Source organism: Centruroides vittatus, unplaced genomic scaffold, assembly GCF_030686945.1.
Source record: "Centruroides vittatus isolate TY-2023 unplaced genomic scaffold, ASM3068694v2 contig_970, whole genome shotgun sequence".
In the NCBI taxonomy this organism is placed as follows: Eukaryota; Metazoa; Arthropoda; class Arachnida; order Scorpiones; family Buthidae; genus Centruroides; species Centruroides vittatus.
In genome coordinates, this window is record NW_027122643.1 from 1,181,201 (window position 1) to 1,196,675 (window position 15,475).

A 15,475-nucleotide genomic window follows, 5' to 3' on the forward strand; every position below is an offset into this window, starting at 1 on the left:
AAATTTCATTTTATTCTGTTGAAATTAGTTCATGCATTTGAAATTTCATAACATTCGTTTCATTCGTAACAGAATACAGTACGATCGATATCTTCAAATCTGTTAGAAACTAACAATACTCCATGAATTCGGAGTATTCATGGTTGGTTTATACGAATCTTTTCGCTTCTCTGGACGAATTTAGATCGATAATGTCATAAAAATGCCTTATCGGGTTCAAACTTTACGCTGATGAAATTTTATTACAAACCTTTTTCGTGTGCAAATGTATAAAAACTTGTTTTAAGAATATATAAATAAGGAATTTATCACATTGTCTACTCGAATATCATTGACTATCGAAGCAAATACGATCAATAGCATCGAAACGATGACTAATAGGGTAAAACGGGAGCTTTCGAAGATAAAATGAAACGAAAGTAATGATAAAAATGTGTAATATTCCTTCCTTATAAACGTAGAATTAAGTAGACATTAATTTTGTATGGAAAAAATAGTAGATTTTATATACACAGAACTATTAATGACTAAGATCTGAAGCAGGACATCGATCGAAGTGATATTATAGTATTTGCAGAGGCGTTAGTCTTCTCATTGAGCATAACTAATCTAAAAGTTCAGTGCCAAGTTTCTCTGCCAAAAATATAATGCTTGATTCTATATATAATAATTTTATTTAACGAATCAATAGCTGTATTTCTCGACATATATTTATATAAATTACTTTTACTATTTTTATTATTTACGTCTGTTATTAATGTTGAAAAAGTTTTCTTACTTTAAGACGAATTTTTTTCTAGTAAATTTATGTTAAACTATTTTATAAATGAAACATTTGTTAAAATTAATCAATTCTGAATTATCATTGACATTGAGGGATGAAAAAACTTCAAAAAACGAGAATATGTCAGAAAATCCAGATGGAAAATTTCTGATATAAAAATTGATGAAAAGCAACACGGAGTAACATGAATAGCATCATCCCACTAAATGAAATTTATTTATAATCTTTAAAAATGTTTAAAGTATTAAAATAATATATTTAAATAAGGTATAAAGTGCACGTTCGTTTTTTATATTCGAAATAAACATTTCTTTTAATATTTAATTTTAAAATTAAACGTTAAAAGCTTAAAACAAATTTTTAATTCCTTGTTTTTTTCTTGAACAAAAAATAAATTTAAATCTACCCTTTTTTTTACTGTTACCACATTTCTATCTTTTAATACGTTATCAAGAATTATACTTAATGTGTTAAACGATTTTTTTTCCTAAGTAATTCTTTTTTTTATATTAAAAGAGGATTAAATCTATATTTCGCAGGAGATTTTATTTCGTTATCCCTTGCCAATTTTATGTATGTAATGTAACAAACAGGAAAATAAACGTTAATCCAAACGCAAATAAAAGATGTAATCCTATTTTAGTGTAAATGTTCTCATATCAATCATCGTCTTTTTTTCTTTAAAACGATAAACTAAGATAATAAAACATAGATTAATGAAGACTTACAACTACAATCTGCATTCTTTGTATGCGTACGGAATAAAATAAATGAAAATTTATTTGTAATTCTACTTTATTTTTGCTTTTTTATATATTTTAAACCTCGTTTTTAGATACGAATTATTAGAAACTATCGTGGCAACTGGCGTTACATCAGAAGTATTGATTCGTCAAGCTGACAGAAGAGATTCCGCTCTCTTTACATGCATTGCTACAAACTCATTTGGTCGAGATGATACCAACATTCAGCTGATAATACAAGGTACAATATGGATTTAGTTTGATATTTATTATAATTATGTAGCCATTTTCAATGATTAAACTGTACGAATAGATTTCATTATTGTATAAACTTAAAATCTATACGTACCGGTACATGTTAATTTATATTGTTAAAAATTTAAATAAGATAATTAATAACAAACAATGTATTATTATTATTACGTTACGATTAATTATTAAATAGTTTCCTTGTTTATATAATAAAGCGAACGCTTTAAATAATATAATATATTAAACAATTAAACTTAATTTATAACAAATAAATTACATTTAGAATGTATTTATATTTAAATTATATTCGAAATAATTATGTGTTTTAGAAGATATACGGATAATATCAATTAATTATTGTTTAAGTTGATGAAATTAATTTATTATAGCATTGGAGATAAATATTTGAACTACTTTAAACAGTCGGTTAATATTATAAACTATACAAATTTTAAAGTTATATTTCACTTTAAAAATAATTATCTTCTAGAATCTGTAATGTATTCAAGTATCGTCATAAGGAAGCATGGGGAAAGGGTTTGCATATAAAATTACCTTTGTAGATAAATTAAACAAGAGTTATGTACCCGTAAAGAATGTTTGGTTTATATTTCGTTATTTAACTATCAGAATATCACCCGAATAATTAATTATTGAGTATTTATTTTAAATTATTGGTTAAGATAGGGGATATGCCTCTCTCCTGAATACGTCTATGCCTGCAATTACAATATCAATTTGCTTAAATATTATTTATATTTTAACTAATTAAAAATTTCATTAAGAGATGAAAAAAACGAGTTTTTTATAAGATTTATTTCTTGAAAAACAAATACATTTTTAATAATTTCTTTTAGATAAATTTATAATTTATGTTCCATTGTCTACGTATTTCAACTGAGATTTTACTTCGTATCCTTCATATATATTAAATGTATAAATATTATATATGTACAGTACGTGTGTGTGTGTGTGTGTGTGTATTCCAGCCTGATATTTAAGTCACTTGAAAATTCTACAAAGTCTTACGTGATTTTCTTATTGCGCTCGTACATATTTTTGCTTTTAAAATGTAATATAATATTAAAAGAATTTATACATTACTTATAAATATATACATACATAATATGATGTATGTATTTATTTTTACTTTTCTTATTTCTTAATTTAAGGAAAGAAAATCCATATGTTAAAAATTATTTAAAGTCCTTTCTTTAATTTATTTTTCTTTAATCAAATTTGAATTTCGTTTACTACGACGATTAATTTCTTCTGTTAAGATAAATAAAATGTATAATTTAGAAAAGAATAATATTTTACTTAACGGACTTAATATAAAATGTATAAAACGTCGCATAATTATATAAGAAAGTAATATTTAATGATAACCAATGTATTCTTCATTACTTCGTCTTTTATAAAAGGGAATTTTTCGGGGAAAAATTTTATAATACCACCAACTTGGATGTAGTGCTCCCCTAAATAGCGATACTTCTTGTATGGGTTTTTACCATAAATATCAAATACAGAACCTTTCAGTATGTATGAAATACTAAACGTACTATTTTGAATTGCAAAAAGTATTTTTATCCCACATTATTATTATCAAAATCGCGTGAATTTCAAATTCTCTTGTGTGTAGACTTCATTATTATATACATAATTCTTATTCAAAGCATACCTTTTTCTGTGGATAATCACCATAGTAATGTGTGCAGGATTTTCATCACCATGGAATTTTGTAGTCATATTTATACATAGCTATTATTAAAATGTAATTCTCATCGTTCGAGATTAGGGATTGCAATCCAGCAGTGTTTTGAATCCAGCTGGATTTTTGCTGGATTGAAATCATTCCAGCTGGATCCAGCGCGGATCCAGCGTGGATGTATTTTTGGTGCAATAAAATGTTATCTATCTATCTATCTATCTATCTGCAATTTATGTTTTTTTTAATGAAATAAAACATTTAAAAAAATACTTTAAAAGCTTTTATTATTTAGACTGGTCACTATAAATCAGTAAAACTTCTTACACACTTAGGTAGTAAAATTAACTTTGGTTCGGTTTAACATTTGAGATAGAAATAATTAACTTTAAATGTTTAGTTAAAGATTACATTATAATTATAATCTATGTTAAATAATAGCAAAGGTAATTCTACTGATTAATTTATATTAATATATTATAATAATGTAAGGACGGATAATCAGTGGCTAAGTGGCTATCAGTCTTACCAGTTTTCATATATAGGCTCTACATATTAGTCTGTAGTTATTTACAGGTATATAAAACTATGTACTGAAGTAGAATAAGTTAAATAAACTACACCTTTATCAATCCAGCAAAATTTAATAAAATAATAACGTTTTCAATCGTTTTTAACGATCTTCCTCGGTTACAAAAAAATAGAACATTAAATATAGAACATAAAATGTGTTCGGAATAAATATGAAAATTAACGGAAAACGCCCAAACGGACAAAATATAGATAAATAAACAAAATAAATAGCGGAAAAAATATATACAGGGTGTTTTTTTTTAAACTGACGGTACTCAGAAACATCTGTAGAGCAATCTAGCAGCCGGACTGTCGCCAAATTTGGGAGAGTGACTAAGGACGACATGGAAAAGAGATTCCGCGAAGAAAAAAGTAGTACCTAAATTCGCCGGTAGAGGAGGATTTGGCGCTGTTGTAGCGAAAAAGCTACCAGCACTTCACTGAAGAAAGGGTCATCAGTCGCTTTTTTCCACTTGCATGGCCGCCTCGCTCCCCGGATCTAACCCCATGTTACTTTTTCCTGTGGGGTTACTTAAAGTCCAAGGTCTATCTTAGTAGTGTCCCAAACTTGATGACTTTGAAGGACAACATTTCTCGAACTGTGATGAACATTCCTGCGGACCATGTTACGTTCGGCCATAGAGAACACGGTGTTCAGGATGCAATGAGTTGTCCAGCAGGACGGTGATCACATTGAAGAAGGGAGAAGGTTATTTGCTGATTAATTAAACTTTCGTTATTACACTGAAGCCTCTGTCTGATTATTCATTCGTGTGTTTGTTAATTGCAGCTGGATTTTATGCAGATTCTTAGCTGTTTTGCTACAACAGCGCCAAATCCACTCCTACCGAAAAATTTGGGTACTACTTTTTTCTTCGCGGAATCTCTTTCCCATGTCGTCCTTAGTCACTCTCCCAATTTTGGCGACAGTTCGGCTGTTAGATTGCTCTACAGATGTCTCTGAGTACCGTCAGTTTAAAAAAAAACACTCTGTAGCCTATATAAGATCCAATGAAACCAGCATTGTCCGTTAATAACATTAATTAATGTAAAAGGATCTCCACATGGTAGACAATGAGTCCGCATCTCTATGGTTTATACAACCAGTTGTCATGTGCGCCTTGCAGATTTCCAATCTCTCAACATGTTTGACCGTTTGCCTATTCGTCGTCGTTTTTATAATTGTCGCTTGATCCCATTAGACGTTAACATCCTTCTGTCTTGTGTATGATGCCAGCGCAGTGTTGTCAAGGTTCTTACTGATTGTATATTTGTGCTCTTGGGCCTTTGTTTTAAACTGCGCATCGTTGCACCCACATAAACAAGCTTGGAATTGAAACGTTGGTTGTGTAAAGGCACCGAATATATACCCGTTGTTGAATTCCGATCCTCTTTCTTTTTATCGTTTCTTAAAAGTTTGAAAACAGTGGGATTACGTCGGCATACAATACGAAAATTATCAGACCTGGCAGTACATCTATGTATCTCGTTTAAAAAAAATGGGATGTAATTAAGCACTATTCTTTTTATATTTATTCGAAACACATTTTATGTTCTATAGTTAATGTATTTTTTTGTAACTGAGGAAGATCGTTAAAAGCGATTGAGTACGTTATTATTTTATTAAATTTTGCTGGATTGATTAAGGTATAGTTTATTTATAAGTAATTTAATTATTAGTGTTAGTAAAGTAGTGAGTAAGTAATTAGTAGCAGTCTAGTAGTTAGCAAAGCGGCAACGCGACGACGTAGACTTTTTCGCAATTATTTAACAAGTTAATTGAGTATTTGCGGATCCGCAGCGCTGGATCCAGCACCAAGTGCTGGATCCAGCAGGCCGAAGAATGCGCTGGATCCAGCTGGATTGCTGGATGAGGGATCCAGCAATTGCAATCCCTATTCGAGATACTCAATTTAGCGATATATTCGATTTAATGCCAATAAAAAAAAGTGATGGCGCTAAACCGAAGTTTGACTGTAATTAGAAGAAAATATAGTTTTTGTTTAATTATTTTTTACTCATTATTCAATTCCTTGACGTATTTAAAATGTAATTTAACGGATAGAAATGATAAAATAAACAGGAAATTACTTTAAAAATGTCATTCCATATGGAATAAACGACAAAGAATATCTCGAATTTAAACACACAAAGCCCAATTTCTTCAACAAACGAGAGAAAAATGTGTCCCAAATTGGACGTAATATAGTATTTTAAACATCTACGTAGTTAAAATCTATTTTAAAATCTTAATATATAGAAAAAAAATAAAGAAAAATGATCAGAAAGGAGTATACAATCGCATACTTTCCGCATGTTTTTATGATTTATATTTATCGACTGTCAATTTTTGGTATATTTTTCATCATAATATCTTTATAGAGAATAAGTCTCAATACAATGAGTTGAATGGATAAAAAAAAACTTTAGTAATACCTTTCTACGATCGCTTTAAAGATAGAAATATATTCTTATATTTTTCGTTTTGCAATATTCGACTGATCGGAAAAGAAGGATGCGTATATATAGTGGAAAATAGAGATGAAAATCGGATTGTAGTAAGAAGAAAGAATAGATAAGAAGATAAAAAATATATATATATATATAATAAGAGTACATTTATAAAATGTTCTACGCTATAGAAAATTATATTCTTATTCTTATCACTTTTATATGATTCTACTTAATCCAACAGAAAGTTTTATGTTTGTTTTTAAGTAACTCTTGCTTACTTTAAGTAAAAAGTTTTAAAAATTTATTATAAAACTTGTGCCTTGAATTAATTCTTAATTTAAATAGTTTCTTCCACTTGATCTCTCGTTAATTTTAATAAAGAACAAGATTTTATGCAAATATTTTATTAAAAACGTAATTTTCTTTTCGTAAGAAATGTTTTTTTAACTGCAAAATAATAAATTGAGGGGTCAAATGTAAAAATTTCTGCTAATTAATCTATTTATTTATTAATAATAATAAATATTTTAAGCTAAATAAGTTTATAAATACCTTATCTTTTCTATATAATTGTTTTAGATGTAATAAATCCTGGGCGTTTTTAAATGGAAAATCAATAAATTACTTTACATAAAGTTATCTTAATTTATTTTTGAATTCATCTTCATTTAATAAATTTTCTTCTTGTTGCTTTAATGTTCGATATATATTTAAAATTTATGCTTTAAACGTTAGAATCTCCAGATAGTCCTCAAGACTTCAAAGTATTGGAAACATCAAGCCGAAGCGTTAAATTAACTTGGACAGCTCCATTCAGTGGAAATAGCCCTATAACTCACTACATTATCCAATATAAGGACGATACAGGTATGTAAGAGCAAATTAAAACACCGTAAGACATCAACAGGAAATAAATTGTTAATCTTTCCAACAAACAAAGTTAATTTACTCATTTTTATGTATAAGATGGAATAGGAAAACATATTTGCAAAGTAAATCATTTTAATATATAATTAACAAATATATTTAAATATATTTTAGCGAATAAATTATATTCTTTTTTGATTTTTGAATTAAGCAAATTGTTTTGAATTAATTATATATATATATATATATTTAATCAATATATCGATCCGCATCTTTAGACAGTTGTATAAGAATTTAAATAAGGTTTTTGATATTTTAAGCATGAATGTAATTATCATTAACATATAACGCATATTTTAAAGATATATTCATTGGGTATTCTTGCAACTTGAATAAATCTATCTCTCGATCGTGCGATCCTGCATACGTAAATATAAATCATTTTATCGACTAACAAGTTCCCAATTTGTGCTGTGTATGCTATTAAAGATATAATTTGACAGTTATAGTGTAACTATAACGAATTACACTTTAATGACTTCTATTACAAGTTCAGTTAACCTGTTTTTCGACCACGTGAGTTTGTATTCGTAAAGGTAAGTCACGATATCCACTCGCTTTACAGAAAATTAGTCCATGTTTACCTCAATTTCCCTTCCATATTTTTGTAATACTGTCAAAATTATATCTTTAATAATATTTTAAAGATATTTATTGTGTCTAATCCAGAGATTCTAGCAAGTCTGCGAGTCCTCTTCTCGATTACGTGATTACATCAATTAATATTATAGTAAATTTCAAACCTATATTTTTCTCAATTAACTAATTAATTAATGCTTCTAGTCCTTTGTTATATTATCAATGTTAATCTATTATACTGATTTAATTTGTGGATGAAATTAGAGATTGAATTAGTCTCTTGATTCAACAGAACTTTTATTTGCGTTTGTATACAATATTTACATATATTTTGAACCTTTTCGTCTCTCATTAGCAAGTTTTTATCAGTTATATTTTTAATAATATAACTGATGAAACACCTACTGATGAAGGACGAAAAGGTCCGAAATACGTGAAAATATTGTATACAGATGCAAATAAAAGTTACCAGCCGCATGTTAAATCAGTATAGTAAGTGTTATTACTAGATTATAGCCAGAATAGACTATGTTTTTTTCTTTTATCTATTATATTTAGAAGTTTTCAGCATTTATCATACTGAAAACTTCTAAATATACAAGATAAAAGAGGTTATTCCTGTAATCTTGCTTTATCTTAGGATTGTCTAAAGTTTTATTAAAGCATACACTGTACATCCGTTGTTTGAGAAAAGCATAAGTGCTTTTAATCTTTATATCGTCTGTACTTAAGTACAGGGCTTAGATTAAGTAGAGAAAGGGAATAAAAACGAAAAAAAAAAGACTAAAAATACTTATTGTTAATTACTTTTCGGTAAAAACGTCAGAATTTTCTTCAGACGTCATTTATTTTACTCTTCTATCAATATATTTTTCGAAATTTTAACTTTTCGGCGGATAAATTTTTGTTAATTAATAATGAAAAATTAAACTTTTCTCAATTTAGATATAAATTTTCGTAGGAAGCATCTGCATAATTGATGGCTTTCACGCGCATATTTTCACGTGCTAGAAAATAAACACAAAGTTATCAATTATTGTAGCAGTTTAATCATTTATAACGTTGCCGAGACACAAAGTATGTATGTACTGATTATAGAATACAATTTAGAGAGGAGGAATGCAATTTAATAGTGATTACTACATTGGAATTTACCACATCAGGTGAATTCAATGGAAAACAATGGAAAATTTTATACTTAATTTGCTTCACTGATTTTTTTTTCACTTCACTAATAAAGAATTATTAATAACAACAAAAACATAATTATTAACTAAATTTATTCGTTAATCATTTTAAAATTTATTAAATAAAATAAGAAAACATAATAATAATTTAATTCGGACGTTGCTCCTTGAATGATTCTTCTTTCCCTCCATTTTATCAATACTTATCGATTTAATACTTAAAATTATATTTTTTATCGATTATATTTTATAAAAATGGAAAATATTCTATTTATTATCGATTTTCTATAATCATATTCCTCAAGTTCAGCCATAGACAGGGTCAATGGGAAGATGAGGAAGTGTGTAGCCTGAGTCGGAATCTGTATAATAATTATGTCATTTCAAATGCATTAAAAAGAAAAAACAAATTTAATATAGAGAGAGCGTAACATTAGAAAGAGTGACTCGAAAGGCCCTAGCTTCCAACGACCATTACAGTCGTTGGAAGCGTATATTTTGGAAGGCCCTAGGCCTTTCCAAAATATACGTTTCTAGAATGAAAAAAAATAGTAGTAGTGAATAGAAATAAGAATTTATATTTTCCTATGTAGCAGCCAACTGTCATCTATTGATTTTTAGTTTCGTCCTTCTTTATAGAGAACGTAAAGTTCTTCTACTAGATTATTAATATAGTAGTACAATATCAGTAAAAGTGCATTAACATACAAACAGACTTACTGTGTTCTTTTATAATGTAGTAAAATTTATGTTAAAATATGCAAATTCTTATTAAAATATTCCAACTCTTTCAGAATGTCGAAAATCTTATTATTATTATTTTTAAAGGTTTTATTTTCATTCTTTAAAATTTTAATTAACTTAACAATCGCATCATTTAGGAAAATGGCATGGAAAAATGCCAAATGTGACCGTTTCCGGAACCGAAAGTACTGCAACTGTTCAAGGTTTAAAACCGGCAAAGATCTATTATTTTCGAATGTTTGCCGAAAATAGACTTGGAAAAAGCGATACAAGTCGGATTATAGAAACTCGGACTCAAGAGGAGAGTGAGTAAACAATGGATTTATGCGAATATTTTTACATACATTTTCAAAATTCTATTCCTCTAAAATACGTTATGAAAAAATAATGCTTTAGTCATTAATATTTATTCTAAATCTAGGAGGGAAAAAATAAAGTTTCTAAATCATAAATTTTTGAAGTTAAAAGCATAAAATTTTAGATCTTTTTTTCTTTTGTTTTTGTATATTCTTCAAGCACCGGGTGGTCCACCAGTCAAGGTCAAAGCCATTCCTACAAGTTCACAATCTATAAAAGTTACTTGGAAAGTATGTTTTCGCTCAATTTAGTATACACGCGTGTAAAAGTTTAGAAGCATTATGGATGCAATTACAAGAGACATAGAGCTAATTGAAGTTTATTTACAGCCTCCTTCACAGGAATTACAATACGGGACAATTAAAGGATATTACGTTGGTTATAAGATTCGAGGTTCTCCAGAGCCTTTTGTTTACAAAACTATGGATGTTGTTGAAGGTTTCAAAGAAGAGAGCCACTTAACTGGATTAAGACGTTTTACTAAATATTCTATAATAGTACAAGCTTACAACAATAAAGGAACTGGCCCACCGTCTGACGAAGAATACGTTCAAACTTTAGAAAATGGTAATTTCCTGCTGATTTTTATTAAGAAGTAATATTTTTAGTTCAAGAGTTTGCGTGTGGTGAATTTTTATAACGCTGTTAATATATTTATCAATAAATCAATATCAAAGTTTACGTATAAGGATTTTTTTTTTCCTATTGAGTTCTTAAATATATTAGTCATGTACTGATGAATATTTAAGATATTTTTATACGCTAATTTTAATTTTATTATTTAATAAACAAACACTTGTTTATTCATTATATTCACAAAGCTCTTTAATTAAAACTTCTTAAAAACTTTTTTATTATACTACATTTACAGTTACATTAGCATATTAAAATATACGATCTGAGCCTGTATTAACGAGAAATTTGAGAATTTCTCGTCTTAAATGCTGGTTAACTTACTTTTTTTCTTATATTATTCGCTTAGAATATGCTTTAATTGTTGATTTTTTTAAAAAATGTATTTTATTAAAATAAATTTTTTATTTGTATCCCTCCTATTTCAATGAATTAAACTGATAAATTATGCATTTAATAAGATTTTAATGCCGCTTAACCTGTAAAGATTATCTTAAATTGCCGGAAAAAATTAATTTAAAGCTTATATTTTTAAGGGAAAAAAAACAATACAGATAAATCAGAATAATCCAAAATAAAAAAATAAAATTAAATGATAACACTGAAACACATAAATGATTAAATTATCAAAACTAATACATTGTAAAAATCTAAGAATAAAATTAAATTATTATAATTTGATTTAGTCAAAAGAAATTTTAAAGTCAAATTTTAAGGGGAAAAAAAGTAGAATTATTTTGAATCTATAATCTATAACTAGAATAATTTAGATTCTTATTTTACAAAAGATAAAATTGAAAATTTTTGGAACATCTGCTGCAATTTTTTCTTCCTTATATTCATTCTTTTGAAGATGAGGGATAATAAGAAAGAAATTTCTTTTGACATTGGGAATTTTTTAGTTTTTAGTAGATTTTGAAATCAATTGCTTATGTTAGATAGAAGAAGAATATATACTTTCTCTTTCCATATTTTTCTCTCATATTGTTTGGATCGAGTTCAAATTTGATAAAACTGTAAAAATTATTATTAGTAATTGATATATTGTTATTTAGAAAATTTCAATTTTAAAGTAAAAACTATTATTTAAATATGGAAAAAAAATCATTTCATTTCAAAATTATTTAAATTTAATGACTTTAAAAGAAAATTTTTTCCATTAAATTTATTATAACAAATTAAAGAAGGCATTCAGATAAAAAGTAATAATAAATATAACTTATTATTGAAAAAAAAATTTTAGAAGTTTGAATATAATATTTTATGAATATGCCTTAATAAATCAAGTATAAATTAATGATTTTTCAATAAAACATTATTAATTTCTTTTATGTTTATCAAGGGAATAATTATCGATTTATATAAGCGTGGATAATTAATTTTTAATTATTATTTCTATTTTTTTTTTTTTTATTCATAAAATAAATTTTTATTTTTAATTAAATTACATTCCTTTTGAGTGATGTTGGAAAGAAGGATTTACAGGGTATCGACCGTGCTGCCATCTAACGTCGGAAAATAGAGTTAACGTAATTCTCCAGTCAAACTTTTATAGTTTAGTTCTTGACACATAAGAAATCGCAATTTTAAAAAATAATAATATTTTAAAAGTTTAAAAACTGTTAATATTTAATAACTTTCTACCTGTTCCATAATAGATTTATCACATTGTCATGTATCAGTAATGTGTTTTTTTCTCATAAGTTTATTGTGACATATCTTAGTATTTGACTCGAATGAATTATAAATAACATAAAAATATATAATACAACGCTGTATAACGTTAGTTTATTATAGTTTAAAGGTATAAAAAGTATAGGTTTTTGTGGTAGAGTTTCATTTGTAAAGATTACTGATGAACAATGATTTATCACATTTGATAAATGAACAATATTTATTAGGCGATATAAATAACGCTTACACTACAAATTATGAAAGATGGAAAGTGAGATAAATGACATTCTAAACAATACAAAACAGACTTAAACATTGTTTATTTCTTCTGAATAAATTATATACTTTAATATATTTAAAAGCATTTAAGTAAATTAAGATTTATGCTTGAAGATATGTTGTGTTTTTCTGTTAATTTAATTAACTTTAAAAATAAGTATGTGTATATATATATATGCTTTTTTATATAAAGAAATAGATGAATAATCGGAAATCATTTACATTAATGAATTAAATTATATACTGTTATATATAATAATAATCTTGTACAATTATGCTGATGAGAATAAGGAGTAATGTACTATTGATGAGATTAATATATAATATTAATGTGCTCTGAAGGTTAGCAATTCCATAATACTTCATTATAAAGTTGTGTCAGTATTTTGAAACATTTATTATTAAAATTATAGTTGTAATATTCATTTTAGTAAAGAATTCTTGCAATAAAAACTAATTTGTAATGGATTTACTCAATATAAAGGTTTAAAAGCACGAAGGGAATTTATTGAATATCGAAGTTTTACTAATAAAAAGTTACATTTTTGAAATATATCAAAATTCCTTTTAAAATAGATCCTCCAACAACACCTTCATTAAAAGAAACGGATGCATCATATTCCTCTATACAGTTATCATGGGACAAAAACATCGATGGAAATCCAGTTACAGGTAAATTGAATCTTTAAATAATTAATTAAAAATATAAACAAGTTTAACAAGAAGAAGAGAAAGTGATGATGATAATCGATAATTTAAGCCTGACGTTTTAAGATAAGAAGGAATTTAAAATAAACTACTGTAATATTTACTATGATAGATAGATAAAAACGTATCCAGGAAAAAAATTAAAAAAAAACTTTTAATGATTTGTAACATCTGGAAAGCGATAAAAGAAGTAAAAAAGTTCAGAACGAAATTTAATGGCCAAAGCAACATTTGTGTCATCTCTTGTTTTATCCTCATTTTAATTGATAACAGTTAATGGTCCTAGCTGGGAATTAATTTTCAGCTCGAATGCAGTTCGTGACTATTTTTAGTATAAATCCTCCCTTTTTTTCTTAATTAATAAAAACACAGAAAAAAGAGAGAGTAGAAGAACATTCTTGAGATTACTCTCTGCGCTTTTCTAAATTAATATATATCCAATTAATCAAAATATATACGAAATGAATTTTTATACTTTAATTTTAATGATGTTTAACTTTTTAAAATATTTTCCGCATTTTATACATTAAACAGGAACGTTTCTATATTTTTAATTAATTTTCTTAATTGAATAATGTTTATTCATTTTAAATATTTATGAAGCTCTGTACAAAAAAGTAAGTAAAAATAATTTAATAAAAGAAATTTTTAGTTTATAAATCCTACAACAGATGTCTCTAGTTGCAATATTATATATATATTTTCCTCCTTTTCTTCCTGTTCACTTTTAAAATAATTTATTACAAATTTAATTAAGCTTTTTAATTTACTTTTATATACAAAAATAATTAACGATTTAAAATTAATACAAAGTTATATATTTTAACGTTTAGGTTATTATCTTAGGCAGAGGCAGGAGAATAAAAATTGGGAAGAACTTCATGTTTCTGGTGAACATAATTCTTATACAGCGTTAAATTTAGAGTGTGGAAGCCGTTATCAATTCTCTTTGATTGCATATAACTCTGCAGGAAAAGGTGAATCTAGCGACATATTAACTGCTAAAACTGAAGGAACTGGTAATTATTTTGCTCTTAATTTTCAACAAATATGGACTAAAAATGATCTAAATAGGAATTTCAATTTGCTTGATATCATTTAACATCTGTTTAAAATAAAACCTACATAAAATTAATATATTTTAATGCTTTTAAAAGTTTAAATTACATAATGTAGCATAAGTGATTAAAAACTTTAATTTTACAAGTATAAATTATATTATATTTTAAAACTTTAATATTAATTATATATATAATAAGTATCAATTTATTAATGAATTATAATTTTTAAAAAATATTAGAGATAAGTTGAAAATTCGACACCAGATGGCGCCACATGCTAAGACAGCCGTCTGTTTACACCATTTTCTACATTTTTTAATTAAATTTTATTTGACATTTAAATCAATGAAAATATTTTTTGCATTAATTTAATAACTCAAGTTTCTTTTAAAAATATATAAAAAAGTTAAGATCATTGAATAAACAAATATATTGATTTTTCAACAACTTACTATAGCACAGAGTTATAATATCGTATCAGCATCACTAATTGAGAGAATGTTTTGTAAAAAAATCTTTTATAAATCCATCGAATAAAGTATTTTGAAAGTAAAGCCTATAAGAGATAAACATCCCGAAGTTATTAAGTACCATTCTTTTCAGAAATAATCGACTTAATTTGCATGTTTTCCACATTAAAGAGGAAAATTGTGATCACGATGCAGAAATTCAGTAGAGAAATGACTTTTATTCGTCCAAGTAATTCTCTTTAGATATATAACTTAATCGTCGGTTAAATAATAAAAATGATATTTTGCTTTATGTATTATAAAATATTAATAAATCCTCCTTCTCTTGTCATTAGCACGTTT

General features: G+C 26.4%; 1 protein-coding gene across 4 annotated transcripts in view; it reads left to right on the plus strand.

Annotated features, from left to right (window-relative positions):
- Positions 1-15,475, plus strand: part of LOC136985432 (cell adhesion molecule Dscam1-like) — a 79,777-nt gene that overhangs the window by 46,751 nt on the left and 17,551 nt on the right. For all 4 annotated transcript variants that reach the window (XM_067282713.1, XM_067282714.1, XM_067282715.1 and 1 more), the window contains exons 13-19: positions 1,620-1,768; positions 7,250-7,381; positions 10,089-10,256; positions 10,468-10,538; positions 10,638-10,875; positions 13,471-13,566; positions 14,436-14,621. In XM_067282713.1, the coding sequence (XP_067138814.1) occupies positions 1,620-1,768; positions 7,250-7,381; positions 10,089-10,256; positions 10,468-10,538; positions 10,638-10,875; positions 13,471-13,566; positions 14,436-14,621 (1,040 nt within the window). The remainder of the gene's footprint in view (positions 1-1,619; positions 1,769-7,249; positions 7,382-10,088; positions 10,257-10,467; positions 10,539-10,637; positions 10,876-13,470; positions 13,567-14,435; positions 14,622-15,475) is intronic.